This window comes from Callithrix jacchus, chromosome X (genome assembly GCF_049354715.1).
Source record: "Callithrix jacchus isolate 240 chromosome X, calJac240_pri, whole genome shotgun sequence".
NCBI lineage: Eukaryota > Metazoa > Chordata > Mammalia > Primates > Cebidae > Callithrix > Callithrix jacchus.
The window spans coordinates 48866138-48881307 of record NC_133524.1 but is presented as its reverse complement, the minus strand read 5'-3'; the positions used below and the strand labels follow the sequence as shown (position 1 = coordinate 48881307).

The window sequence follows — 15170 nt, the reverse complement described above, 5'->3', positions numbered from 1 at the left end:
TATTGAGATATGATTCACATATCAATAAATTCACCCTTTTAAAGTATACAATTCAGTAGTTTTTAGTATATTCACGGAGTTCTGCAGCCATCACCACTACCTAATTCTAGAAGGTATTCATCACACTGAAAAGAAACCCCTACTCCCTAGCAGTCACTCTCTCTTCCCTCTTCCCCTCACTCCCTGGCAACGACTGATCTATTTTGTCTCTATGGTTTTGCCTATTCTGGACATTTTATTTACATGGAGTCAGGCAAAATATGGCCTTTTATGTCTAGTTTCTTTCACTTGGCATGTTTTCAAGGTTCATCCATGTTGTTCTGCGTATCAGTACTTCATTCGTTTTTATGGAGGAATAAAGTTCCATTGTTAGGATAGAACACATTTTGTTTGTCTGTTTATCAATTGATGGACATTTTGCTTGTTTCTACTTTTTGGTTATTATGGATAATGGGCTGTGAACATTCATGTACAAGTTTTTGTGGTGATATATGTTTTTATTTCTTTTGGGTAGGTACATAGGATTGGAATTATACCATGTGGTATAAAAGGAACTATATGTTTAACATTTTGAGGACCTGCCAAACTGTGTGAATACCCTGTTTCTCAAAAACTTTTACCCAATGGTTTTAACATTCACTGATGATTCTTGCCTGAATCAGTTATTACCAAGATGGTTGATTTTTTTTTTTTTTTTTTTTTTTTGAGACAGTCTCGCTCTGTCTCCCAGGCTGGAGTACAGTGGCACGATCTTGGCTCACTGCAACCTCTGCCTCCCAGGTTCAAGTGATTCTCCTGCCTCAGTCTCCCGAGTAGCTGGGACTACAGACATGTGCCACTATGCTGGCTTATTTTTGTATTTTTAGTAAAGATGGGGTTTCACCATGTTGGCTAGGCTGGTCTCGAACTCCTGACCTCAGGTGATCTGCCCACCTTGGCCTCCCAAAGTGCTGGAATTACAGGTGTGAGCCACCACACCTGGCCTAAGAAGGTCAATTTTTATTTTTTTAATATCTTATCCATTACAATCATTATTCACTTTTATGTTCAAATTGTCTTCAATTTGGCTAGTAGGAGTCTCTTCTGGCTAGCTCCTCTGTCCTTTTGACATATTCCTATCATTCTTTGAGCAGTCCTTCACTTTCGAGCACAAATGTATATTCCAGATTTACCTTGTATATACTCTTTTTCAGACCTGGAATCAGTAACTTCTCCAAGAATGTCTGATTTCTATTAGGGGGAATGGTATTTAGAAATCAGGATCTGCTGCTGGATGTGCTCTTGGCTACTCAAGATTCTTGCCGCTTACAGTCTATAGATGCTTCCCCTCCCTCCCTCTTTTTTTCCCCTAATATTTCTTTTTTAAGTAAATTTGTCATTCTATGAAAAGGGTCATTTGTCATTTTGTTTTCCACATTCTGGATTTTGCCGTTAAATACCTCATGGCAGAATTTAACATAATTCTCTATGTTTCTTGTTAGTTGACTTAGAGGCTGGATCAGATTCAGGTTTGGTGATTACTGCTTAAATCCTTTAATTCATTTGTGATTGTAAAATGGTGATATTCTATTATTCCTTCTTTGTTGATTAGCTGGAATAATTCTATAAAGAGAAATTGCATCTCATCTATTACTTGGCTATCATGAGTTGCATATTATACAGAAAAGACAGGCTCAGTGATTGAGCTTTTCCATTTATTTACTAGTTTTCAAAGTAATGAATTGATTTTGTAGCATCATCCAAAGGTGACCAATCTTTTTTGTGAATCATTTGTGGACTTATGGATGTATACATTTCTATGTTTTAGTCCATTGTCTTATTATCCGTATTGCACATGACACTGTCCCATCTTTGGCCAGTGGAAACTCCCTCAAGTTAACTCCTGAGTCTTTGGTAGCTTCCTTCCTTCTCCCATCATTTTTTACAACATGAGCCTATATGAGTATATATTTATTCATTTCCTACTATGCACAGTTTTTTAAAAATTTTATTAAGTTTTATTTTTAGTTGACACATAATTATACATATTTATAGAGTATAGTGTGATGTTTTGATACATGCATACAGTGTGTCATAATCAAATTAGTATATTCATCATGTCAAACATTTGTTTCTTTGTGGTGAGAACATTCAAAATCTTTTAGCTATTTCAAAACATATAGTATATTATTGTTAACTACAGACACCCTGCTGTGCAATGTAATACTGAAACTTATTCCTCCTACCTAACTGTATCTTTGTACCCATTTACCAACCTTTCCCTATCCTCTCCTCCCCTCTTTACTTCCCAGTGTCTGGTCACTATTCTGCTCTCTACTTCTATGAGATCAACTCTTTTAGCTCCCACATATGAGTGAGATCATACAGTATTTGTCTTTTTGTGCCTGGCTTATTTCACTTAACATAATGTCATCCAGGCTTATCCATTTAGTTGCAAATGACAGTATTAAATTCCTTTTTATGGTTGAACAGTATTCCATTGTATAAATAGACGACATTTTCTTTATCCATTGATATTCTTTGATGGACACTTAGGTTTGATTCCATGTCTTATAACAGCTTATTGCTTCCCTCAAACCTCCACTCCAATTTGTTTTTCCCTCTCTTTTAGAAAGTGATCTCATCTCATTCTTTGCTATAAAAGAAGCAAAGTGATGAAACTCATACCACTCCCCCAACATACCCTCCCCCTACTTAAAAAACCCTTCAGCTTCCCTCTCCTGTGGCTCAAAATCACCTCCACTATCACCCAGTTTTTCCCTGTTTTCTGCCTCAGGTAACAGTGTATGCACAGTTTTATTCACCATTCACCATTTTTCATTTACTATTCTAGAACATATTAAATATATAAAGATACTCTTTATGGTAATGTAGTGATTCTTAAAAATCATAATAGTAGTAGTAGTAATAGTAGTAAACAATTTAAAGCACTTCCTGTGTACCATGCAAGCCCTGTTATAAGTAATTTAATTCTCTCAACACCCATTTGGGTGGGCACTGTTAGAATTTCTTTGTGGGGGGGGAAGTCACATTCAAATAGATTAGATCCCTTGCCTGAGGTCACTGACCAAGTGAAAGGTTGAGCCAGGATTTTCTCCTGGGCCATACTACTTCTTACTACCTAAGACGGTTCAGATTCAGCAGATGTTTGGTGGAGCTTGGGTCCCATGGAGAGCATTTTGTAAAAAAGTCTTCATGTGATTTTGTTGTTCATCTCTGGCTAAGAACTAATGCTTAACTAGCCAAAGAAAGGAAGTCACAGGAAGAAAAACCACAGCTGCATAATCCATGTTAAAATTCAGTATCACTATAGCAAAATGTTGACACTATTGAATCTAAGTGGTAATATGAGTAGTTATTATATTCTTCTTTCAACTTTTTCTATGCTTGAAAATTTTCATATAAAAATTTGGGGAAAAGTAAACTATAAAAAATGATTAAAAATTCACCATATGTGCAAAAAATACTTGCCATATTTTCCTGACTTCAAGATACCACAGATTTAAAGACATACCACTAAGAAAGAAAAATTGCCACTAGTTAACCTATGACATTGATTGTAAGGTGCATCTGGATTCAGAAATGTTAAAATGTTGTGAAATAATGTGCTGCCTGGAATTGATGAAATGAAATTAAAGGCAAAGCTTTGCAATTTTCACTGTTTAAATGAGTGATACAGATGACTGACTACTTCAGAAGTTAATAAATATTGAAGTTATATAGGATGATCAGAGTAAGCTTTTTAGAAAAGACTGACCTGCCTCTTTAAAGTTAACTAGATTCTGAATATAGCAAAATATGGAAGACAGGGCTATGTGAGTGATGGAACATGGGGATGGGTTTGGAGTTCAAAATAGGCAGAGTTTTTAGTGGGAATAGTATAGACAGGAGCAGAGAAGGTGGTATTGAAGAACTGTGAATGCAAGCTCTGATGGATACACAGGTGAATCCAGATTGGGCAAATACTTTTAGCTTTTTGTTTTTGTCATCCTAATCATTCTAGATTTTTCTTTCATTCATTGAGAATGTGGATTCAGTGTTACTATTATAAGACATGAGTCTGGGAATCATGCTGTTATATTTCCACGTAGATGGAAATTCTGTAATTCAGGTACAGTTAAGACTTCATATGATACTGGCCAGGTGTGGTGGCTCATGCCTGTAATCTCAGCACTTTGGGAGGCTGAGGCAGGAATTTTGCTTGAGACCAGGAATTTGAGACCAGCCTGGGCAACATAGTGAGACCTTGTCTCTACAAAAAAATTAAAAAATTAGCAAGGTGTGGTGGCTCATGCTTACAGTCCCAGCTACTCAGGAGGCTGAGGTGGGAGGATTGCTTGAGCTCAGGAGGTCGAGGCTGCAGTTAGCTGTGATTTTGCCCCTAAACTCCAGCCTGGCAACAGAGCTGAGATTCTATCTCTTAAAAAAGAGAGTTTATATGATAACTGAAGATTAAGGGTATACATTTCCCAGAGTTGATGGAAGTCAGGTATGATGTATAAATAGAGGTAAGAAAGACTGAGTTATCAGGGTAAGATTGTTCTTGGTAACAAAAAAACCAGCAGGTTTGAGTTCAGTAAAAAACTCTCTCTCTGGGAACTCTGAAAAAATGAGATGATAGTATCAGCTTTCATATAGCAGAATTATTCTAAAGAAGATCCTTTCCATAATGTCAAAGCATAAAGGTGGTTTATTATACTTCTTTCTAGAAATCTGTCAAGTTAATGAACAGATTGAGAGGCAACATCAGGATGACCAAGGTAAATGTCTGCTGATGCAAGCTGGATTTTCTGACAAGAAAACAATTACCACCGAGAGTGGTCGTGACTGTCATGAGTTTGGAAACATACTTCATCTGAGTACAAACCTTGTTGCTTCAATACAAAGACCCGATAAACATGAATCATTTGGAAATAATATGGTAGATAATTTAGACTTATTTAGTAGAAGTTCTGCAGAAAATAAATATGATAATGGATGTGCGAAATTATTCTTTCATACTGAGTATGAGAAAACAAATCCTGGAGTGAAGCCCTATGGCTATAGAGAGTGTGGGAAAGGCCTTAGGCGAAAGAAAGGCCTTAGTCTACATCAGAGAATTAAAAATGGAGAGAAACCTTTTGAATGTACTGCATGTAGGAAAACCTTCAGCAAGAAGTCACACCTCATTGTACATTGGAGAACTCATACGGGAGAGAAACCTTTTGGATGTACCGAATGTGGGAAAGCCTTTAGCCAAAAATCTCAGCTCATTATACACTTGCGAACTCATACAGGAGAAAGACCCTTTGAGTGTCCCGAATGTGGAAAAGCCTTCAGAGAAAAGTCAACGGTCATCATACATTACAGGACTCACACAGGAGAAAAACCTTATGAATGTAATGAATGTGGAAAAGCGTTCACTCAGAAGTCCAACCTCATTGTCCATCAGAAAACCCACACAGGAGAGAAAACCTATGAATGCACTAAATGTGGAGAATCTTTCATCCAGAAGCTTGATCTAATTATACATCATAGTACCCATACAGGAAAGAAACCCCATGAATGTAATGAGTGTAAGAAAACGTTCAGTGATAAGTCAACTCTCATTATACACCAGAGAACCCATACGGGAGAGAAACCTCATAAATGTACTGAATGTGGGAAGTCTTTCAATGAGAAGTCAACCCTTATTGTACATCAAAGAACTCATACAGGAGAGAAACCCTATGAATGTGATGTGTGTGGGAAAACCTTCACGCAAAAGTCAAACCTTGGTGTACATCAAAGAACTCATTCAGGAGAGAAACCCTTTGAATGTAATGAATGTGAGAAAGCCTTCTCTCAGAAGTCCTACCTCATGCTACATCAGAGAGGTCATACAGGAGAGAAACCTTATGAGTGCAATGAATGCGAAAAAGCATTTTCACAGAAATCATATCTCATCATACATCAAAGAACTCATACAGAAGAAAAACCCTATAAATGTAATGAATGTGGCAAAGCCTTCAGAGAAAAGTCAAAGCTCATTATACATCAGAGAATTCATACAGGGGAGAAACCCTATGAATGTCCTGTATGTTGGAAAGCTTTTAGCCAGAAGTCACAGCTCATAATACATCAGAGAACGCACACAGGAGAGAAACCCTATGCATGCACTGAGTGTGGCAAAGCCTTCCGAGAAAAGTCGACATTCACTGTACATCAAAGAACTCATACTGGAGAGAAGCCCTATAAATGTACAGAATGTGGGAAAGCCTTTACCCAAAAATCAAATCTTATTGTACATCAGCGAACCCATACAGGAAAGAAAGCCCATGGAAGAGGCCACGCTCGGAAGTCAAAGTTCACGGCACATTAGAGTTAATCAACAGTGTCTATTATGGACACTAACGGAAAGTTGTGTCAATTTAATTCACATTTTAAAAGTATGTTCTGACTTCTGGTTTAAATATGAGGGTAAAGTCAGCCTTTCTTCTTTTCATCTCAGTCATTACCCAAAAGCTACAGGAGAAAAAGCAGAAGTGTAATCTCTATATCTGACAAAATTAGGAGGCAGCTGCAACCCTGATGAAAGGGCTGCCACAGGCAGAGGAAACGAAGCGCTGGTGCAGGAGATTTCAGAGCAAGCGTGCTCAAGGCTGCAGATGCGAGACAGCACTGGTAAGGACTCTTGGCTGAGGTTCAGAATATATCCCAAGGTGCAGAACCGTAGATACAACAGTGGTAACAGTGCATGGGCACGTAGGAGGTAGGATGTTTCCTAGACCATTTGGGATCTGAGGAGAAACAGGCTGGGGCCTTGAGAAGGAGTCACTCAGACAAGCCATATTTGCAGCAGGTAGTCTACTGATGGGAGCAATAGTTATGGGGGTGCTGGGGGAAGAGAAGGGACTTTTCCTTGTGAAGAGCTCTATAGCTGCCCCTATTTACTGACTTGGGAGAAGTGAAGTTGGAAAGAACTAACAGATGTGGGGAGAAAAAATCTCAGTTGTCAAAAAAAAAAAAACTGATCTGCTTAGAATGTGGCCCTGGTTTCTTTTCCCACATGAACCTCCAGCAAATAGCAAGTCCAGGAAAAACTTCTCATTCAAAGAGGAATGATTCAAAAGTAATCAAAACCACAAATGCATTTGTTTTTTGGGCCAGCAATTCCACTTCTAGGAATGTATATACTCACATATGTAGAAAACGATGAACATACAGAAATATTCATTAATGCATTGTTTGTGAAAAACCATTGAAAGCTGTCTAAATGACACCACCAGGGTTCTGGGTCCCTAAATTGTGGTATATTCATACAGCATACTCCTAGGTAGACAAAAATGAATAAATAAGGAGAACTTGGATACCATTTATGTAGTGATGTGGAATAACCTTCAGGTTACATTATTAGGTAGGAAAAACAGGGTTCAGGACAGTGAGTATAATATTCTGCCATTTGTATATAAAAAGGAGAAAAATGGTAAGTACATAATTGATTGTGAATGTATAAGTTATCTCTGGAAAGAGACACGAGAACCTGGTAACCCTGATTACCTAGGGAGAGGAAGGAGCAGTGGTGGCTGGGGGTATGGAATTGAAAGGGAGACAGCTATATCCTTTCATAGCTTTTGAAAATGTGGATGTACTTTGTACTATGTGGATGTACCACCTTTACAAAAAATAAAACATTTAAAAAGCTATTTTGTTCTATTACTGCTATAGTAAAGTCACAGTCTAGGTACAGGATTTTATAACATTTAATATAGATATGCTTGATGTAGTGTTTATTTTTTAGTGATTAAATTGAATAACCAAGCAGATAGAACAACAGATATTCAATCATTTCCAGAGGCACGTAGGCATTATTTTTTTGAGGTTGCCAAATAAAGTGATTCTCAGGTCAGGTGGGACCACATTAGGTAACTAAAGTAATTGAGACTGGAACATATTTCTTTTTTTTTTTTTTTGAGACAGAGTCTCATTCTGTTCCCCAGGCTGGAGTGCAGTGGCGCAGTCTCGGCTCACTGCCACCTCCACCTCCTGGGTTCAAGCAATTCTCCTGCCTCAGGCTTCCGAGCAGCTGGGACTACAGGTGTGCACCACCATGCCCAGCTAAATTTTGTATTTTTAGTAGAGGCAGGGTTTCATATTGGCTAGGCTGGTCTTGAACTTCTGACCTCAAGTGATCCACCTGCCGTAGCCTCCCAAAGTGCTGGGATTACAGGTGTGAGCCACTTTGCCCGGCCCCCATATTTCTTATTTAGTATGCACAGTGACATCTGTGAAATACTGTACTAAAGCCCGCTGATGTCTTTCCATATCTTAACAAAATGATTTTTATTACATCATACAAACACTTTTTACAAGTGCCACAAAACACGAATCCATAGAGAGGTTGAATGACTTGGTCCTCTAAGGTCACACTAGTGCTGATGGTATTTTCCAAGGTGAGAGACAGGTTGAGAGTGATGGTCTAAATGGACATAGCCAAAGACCACATAGTAGGATGTTTGCTTCAGAACAAGAAGTCCTACTTGTGAATTACTGTATTTGTGGCCCACATGCTTCTGTGGCTTTGCACTTGGGCTATCTCTTTGCTGGAACTGGACAACTTAAGCTATGAAAAACTAGGGATGGGCAATGTTTGGATTTATCAAAACAGGTGGGGAGCTAGACCTGAGACCCTCCCTGTGCCCTTCTGGGCCTTCTTTTTTCCTTGAGTAATCCTGCAAGGAAACAAACCATGGGCTCACTTTAGGAACTATGTAAGGTAAACATGCTACATACAGTGCCTTTACAGGGAGAGGAAATGTGGGGCAGACTGGCTTGCTCCTGGTGCAGTCTGCTTGAAAGATGCCCAAGGGCACTGGAAATAAAGCTGTTTTGCCTTTCTACTTATACAGAATCTTCCTAGGCTTTCAGGTCCATTGAAGGCCATCCTGTAGTGTGGTGAGAGTGAGGGTCAGATCTCACCATTTGAGGTGGATCTTGGACTCCTGCTTTCTGGGACACAAATGGCAAGCTGATGGGCCACATGTGGGTGAATGGAGGTGAGTGAAGTACCGACAGGGGAAGGGATGGAGATGAACATCAGCGTGTGAATAAAAGGACTGGGATTGGAGGAAGAGAGAGAGGAGAGTAACGGAGGGCAAAGTGTTGGGGAGTGAATGGAGCAAAGAGGGGCAGAAGGGTGGTGAACAGGGAAGAGTAGGGTGAAATGGGAGAAATATCCAGTGGAGTGAGTTACTGGAGAAGAAACAGTTGAGTGTAAGTAAACATGAGTAGTGTTGGAGGGAGTAGAGTGGTAGTGAGTAGACAGAGTGGAGGAAATTGGGAGTGATATGAGGCACAGTGTGAATGACAGTGGTAAATGGGGTTGGGTGAAGAGCAGTGCAGGCAAGTGGCAAAGCATGGCATGGTGCTAATGAGTGAAGAGGGCAAGAATGCTGGGCAGTCAAGGTAGGAAGACTGTGCTGGAATGGGGTGCACTATGGGGGTGATGGGGATCTGTGGTGTCAGATGTTAATAGGGTCTTGGGGTCTCATTGATGCATGACCTTGTGTTGGTGGTAATGGGGAGTTGGGTGGAAGTGGGTGGTGATCACTGGGGTTTCTGCACAAAGAGGAGTTGCCCTGAAGACCCTGCAGTGATCACAGGTGTATGGGATGGGATCATCCTGTGTTCTGGACACAGTGTTCAATGAATGTCACTTCTGTGTTCCATCTCTGATGTGGTTTAGATCTGTGTCCCCATCCAAATCTTATGTCACATTGTAATCCCATGTTGGAAGAGGGGTCTGATGGGAGGTGATTGGATCATGTGGAGTTCTCATGTATGGTTTAGCACCTTCCCCCCTTGGTACTGTATAGTTAGTGACTTCTGGTGAGATCTGGTTGTGTAAACGTGTGTAGCACCTCCTTCCTCTCTTCCTCCTGCTTCTGCCACGTACAATTCCTGGTCCCTCTTTGGCTTCTGCCATGAGTAAAAGCTCCCTCAGACCTCCCCAGAAGCAGATGCTTCCATGCTTCCTGTACAGCCTGCAGAACAGTGAGCCAACTTAACCTTTTTTCTTTGTTAATTACCCAGTCTCATGTATTTATAGCAGTGTGAAAACAGACTAATACAATCTCTTTGTCATTATTACTTATATATATTCAGAAGGAGAGAGGCTCCACTGCAAGAGGTGTCCCTAACACCTCTGCCAAATCAGCTCTGTTGTGCCCCTTGGCCAGTCCAAAGTCCCACCCCCACATTATTTATGCCAGTTACTTAATTTGTCTTATTGCTTTAACTAAAATGTCTAAAATAAAATTAATTATGTTCCTTCTTCACTCAAAACTATCCTGGATTCCTAAATCAGCCCCATGACCTTTGATTGGCCCTATCACCACCCAGATCAATACTAGGCCTCCAGTATTTTAGCCAATTATTTGATATTATTGTCCTATTTCTTTAGGTAAACTGCAAACTATGAATTATGATCCCTTTTCACTTTATCCATTGGGGTCTTTTAATGTGAGAAATTCCCTTGATACAATGATAATCTTCAATATGCGACCAGGCAAGCTACCCCAGAAGTCTCAGAATAGTCTCAGAGACCAAATTGAAATGCTTGAGTCAGGCCCGGTGCGGTGGCTCACACCTGCAATCCTGGCACTTAGGGAGGCTGAGGCAGGTGGATTGCTTGAGGTTGGGAGTTCAAGACCAGCCTGGCCAACATGGTGAAACCCGGTCTCTACTAAAAATACAAAAGTTAGCCAGGTGTGGTGGCACATGCCTGTAGTCCCAGCTACTTGGGAGACTGAGGCAGGAGAACTGTTTGAACCCAGGAGGTGGAGGTTGCAGTGAGCCAAGATTGCCCCCAGCCTGGGTGACACAGTGAGACTCTGCCTCAAAAAATAAAAAAATAAAAATGTATAAAATGCTTGAGTCGCATGGTTTATTAAATAGATTTTTTTGAAAAATGAAAATATACATATACATATATACATGTTAAATATATATATGTATGTACATATACATATATATATACATGCACGCACACACACACACACACACACACACACCAAGAACCAAAGAGATGGAGTAAGTTAACAGACTTAGGAGAGGGTACAAACAGGATGAAGTTTGTACTTTCCTGAGTCCTGTGTTATGCAATGTTCATAAACCCTGCGTCTGTGTCTCTGTCTGTCTTTGTTCCATCAGCCTTATTGGTTATGAGGACCAGAGTAGAGGTTTGAAAAGGGGGCCTAATCAGACTCAAGGTGCTCAAGTCAATTGCATACCTTGCTTACCTAAGCTTATAGCTTATCAGTTAGTCTGAACAGTGATGGGTTTTATCTGTGTTCAGTGGAACAATACTGAGTGTCACGAGTTGGTGGTTAATTTAAGTATAATATAACCAAGATGGCAGGATACCTTATGAGTTGGTGTTCCTGTCTCTTTCTATTTCTGAGTAATACCCTTGTTTGTTTTATCGTATATTTTTTTAAGTCTACTGACTTTCCTTTTTTTTATTGCACTTTAGGTTCTGGGGTACATGTGCAGATCATGCAGGTTGTTGCATGGGTACTTACATGACAAGGTGGTTTGCTGCCTCCATCCCCCTGTCACCTATATCTGGCATTTTTCCCCATGTTATCCCTCCCTAACCTCCCCACACCCCGCTGTCTCTCCCCTATTCCCCCCCAACAGACCCCAATGTGTGATGCTTCCCTCCCTGTGTCCATGGGTTCTCATTGTTCAACACCCGCCTATGAGTGAGAACATGCGGTGTTTGATTTTCTGTTCTTGTGTCACGTTGCTGAGAATGATGGTTTCCAGGTTCATCCATATTCTATTTATCTTTAATACATCTTACAAGTTACTTACTTGCTAACTATAACACATCTTATCAATTTTGCCTGTCTCAAAAGCTTCTTGTTTACTTACCTATACTTCACACATCCTATGCATTTTCTTCATGTCTCATAAGTGTCTAGCTTACTACCTATGCTTAGCACTTCTTATGAGTTTCCTCTGTCACATTTGTTTTCATGACCTCTAGAAGACAAACAACAGCAAAAATCAAAGCTAGTTCTCTGAAAAGATTAACATATGCAAGAAACTCTAGGCTGATCGCAAATAAAACACACATTTTTATATGTCCATGATAAATGTACATCACTACAGATTCTATAAACATTAAAAGGACAGAAAATTATGAAACATATTTATGCCAATAAATTTGAAAATTTAGTCATGTAAAGCCGGGCACGGTGGCTCAAGCCTGTAATTCCAGCACTTTGGGAGGCCGAGGCGGGTGGATCACGAGGTCAAGAGATCGAGACCATCCTGGTCAATATGGTGAAACCCCGTCTCTACTAAAAATAAAATAAAATAAATAGCTGGGCATGGTGGCGCGTGCCTGTAATCCCAGCTACTCAGGAGGCTGAGGCAGGAGAATTGCCTGAACCCAGGAGGCGTAGGTTGCGGTGAGCCGAGACCGTGCCATTGCACTCCAGCCTGGATAACAAGAGCAAAACTCTGTCTAAAAAAAGAAAATTTAGTCAATGTAATAAGTTATATGGTCTTAGAGATCAAATAACCTATTATTTTGACGATATTGTGTTAAATGTATATGAATATATGAATTCATATATTCTGAATAATAGATCACATAATCTATTATTTTCTCTAAAGAGAAATGGATTTGAGAAAATTCAACACAATATAAATTCTTAGCAAACTAGGAATAGAAGAGAACTTCCTTAGCCTAATAAAGGGTGTGTTTTAAAAAAGCATAGCAAAACTTAATGGTAACAGGGAAGATTTCTTCCTGAGATTGGGAATGAGACAAGGACACCTGGTATGCTCACTTCTAGTCAACATTGTACTGGAGGTCTGAGGCAGTGCATTAAAGCAAGAAAAAGAAAAGGAGTAATGACTGGAAGTGAATAAGACTTCCAGTTTCTGCAGATGATGTGTACATATAAAAACCCAAAGTATCTGTAGATAAATCGTTAGAATTAATAAGTGAATTTAGCAAAGTTGCTAAATATAAGCACAAACTATAGAAATGGTTTTTCTTTGCATCAGCAACAACTAGAAAACAAAGACACCTGATATGGTTTGGATTTACGTCCCCACCCAAATTTCATGTTGAATTGTGATCCCCAATGTAAGAGGAGGGACCTGGTGGGAGGTGATTCGATCACGGGAGTGGATTTCCCCCTTGCTGTTCTGTGATAGTGAATTCTCGTGAGATCTGGTTGTTAAAAAAGCGTGTAGCACCTCCCCCTGTTCTCTATTCCTCCTTATATGGCACCAGCCATATAAGATATGCCTCTTTCCTCTTTGCCCTCTGCCATAATTAGTAGTTTCCTGAGGCTTCCCCAGCCATACTTCTTGTATAGCCTGTGGAACTGTGAGTCAATTAAACCTCTCTTCTTTATAAATTACCCAGTCTCCATTATTTTTTAATAGAAGTGGGTGAGTAGACTAATACAACACTATAACTTCAATTTGGGGGAACAGAAACAATTGATAGGGCCGTCTGATGGAGATCCTTGAAAGGAGGAGTTTTGGGGTGGGGTGGAATTTGGTTGTATAACACAAGGAGAAAACTCCTGAGCCTTTTCACGAGAATGAGAAAAGGAAGTAGAAGTATAAGTCGCAAATTTGAAAAAGGACAGATCTATAAATGTCTGAGTGCATAAGGAAGGGAGTTGATAACTAGTGGTGGGAGGGAAAGTGAAAAGGGCTAGGGAAAGGGAGGATGACCTAGAAAGGCTTGCTCCAGCTGAAGGAGGCAGAGATCAGATCCTGAGGACAAGAAAGGGAAGCAGGGTTTTCTCAAAGCTAAGCAAGGAATAGAGGGAGACGTGGAGATGTCCTTTCATCTGAGGAACTCGTATCCATGTCGTGTAACGACCAGAGACCACTTTTTTAAAGGAAGACATGGCATGTTAATGCCATGCCAAAGGGGTCAATATCTCCTCCTCACCAGCTGGAACCTTCCTTCCATCCACCATCTCCAGTGTCTCTACTGCTCACTTAGCGACACAACTTTAGAGATTTTTCTCACACATCCAATGCTGTTCTTTCTCAAATGTAAAAATCAGGTCTGGTTTGGTAACTTGATCCCTGTAAAAGGATGTGATTCAGCATTTAAGGCTCCCTGCTTGGGCTTGGGGGCCTTTGAAGACTGAGAAAAGGGCAGTTTCAGGTACAGCACAACAAAGTGGTACATTTACATTTTGAAAAAGTCTGGCCATTTCATTTGGAAAGTGAGAGAACAAATGTCTCCTCCAGGGTCTAAAAGAGATGAGAAAGCTTTCAGCCCTGAACATTTTTAGCACCCAAGGGTAAGACGTTTCCATATGCCTTTTCCTCATCACCCGGGGATGACCACGGCAGATTGGGCCATCATGTGCTGATGCAGGGACTGGTGACATTGGAAGATGACACTGAGGACTTCACTTGGCAGCAGTGGCACCTGGACCCTGCTCAGAGGACTGTGTGGAGATGTTACAGCCAGCTGGTGTCTGGGGAGGAAGGCTTTCCAGGGTAATTCGGTATTTATGATTATTGTGTCTAGGTTTTGAAAGCTACCTTCATTCTTCATCCTCCAATGCCACTAATCCTGCAATAACACATGATGGCTCCATCCCTGTGTGATAAGGAAAAGATATATGGGAACTACTTCATTCTTCTCTTTTCACTAAAAGGATGCCTGCACTCAACCTGGGTTTTGTTATATGTTGGAGGAGAAACAAAAATCTTACTAGAGATTTTTTGGTGATGACAGACAAGCTCTTGGCATACCAGTGTTCCTACTACTGAGAGCAACTGGATAAAAGACAAAAACTATTTGGAGGCATCAGAAAGCTGCTGAGGCACTTGAGATTTGAGAGGCCAAGAAGTCAGAGAATTAAAAGACCAAGGTTGGCTGGGTGTGGTTGGTGGCTCCCGCCTGTAATCCCAGCACTTTGGGAGGCCGAGGTGGGCGGATCATGAGGTCAAGAGATCAAGACCATCCTGGCCAACAAAGTGAAACCCCATCTCTACTAAAATACAAAAATTAGCTGGGTGTGGTGGTGCGCACCTGTAATCCCAGCTACTCAGGAGGCTGAGGCAGGAGAATCGCTTAAACCTGGTAGGCGGAAGTTGCAGTGAGCTGCGATCACACCACTGCACTCCAGTCTGGTGCCTGGTGATAGAGCAAG

The 15170-nt window shown here is 40.5% G+C and overlaps 1 protein-coding gene across 10 annotated transcripts in view; it reads left to right on the top strand.

Annotated features, from left to right (window-relative positions):
* Positions 1–7664, top strand: part of ZNF182 (zinc finger protein 182) — a 30351-nt gene extending 22687 nt beyond the window's left edge. For all 10 annotated transcript variants that reach the window (XM_035288282.3, XM_008989222.5, XM_054250785.2 and 7 more), the window contains exon 6: positions 4710–7664. In XM_035288282.3, the coding sequence (XP_035144173.1) occupies positions 4710–6340 (1631 nt within the window). In that variant the 3' untranslated portion in view covers positions 6341–7664. The remainder of the gene's footprint in view (positions 1–4709) is intronic.
* The last annotated feature ends 7506 nt before the right edge of the window (positions 7665–15170 follow it).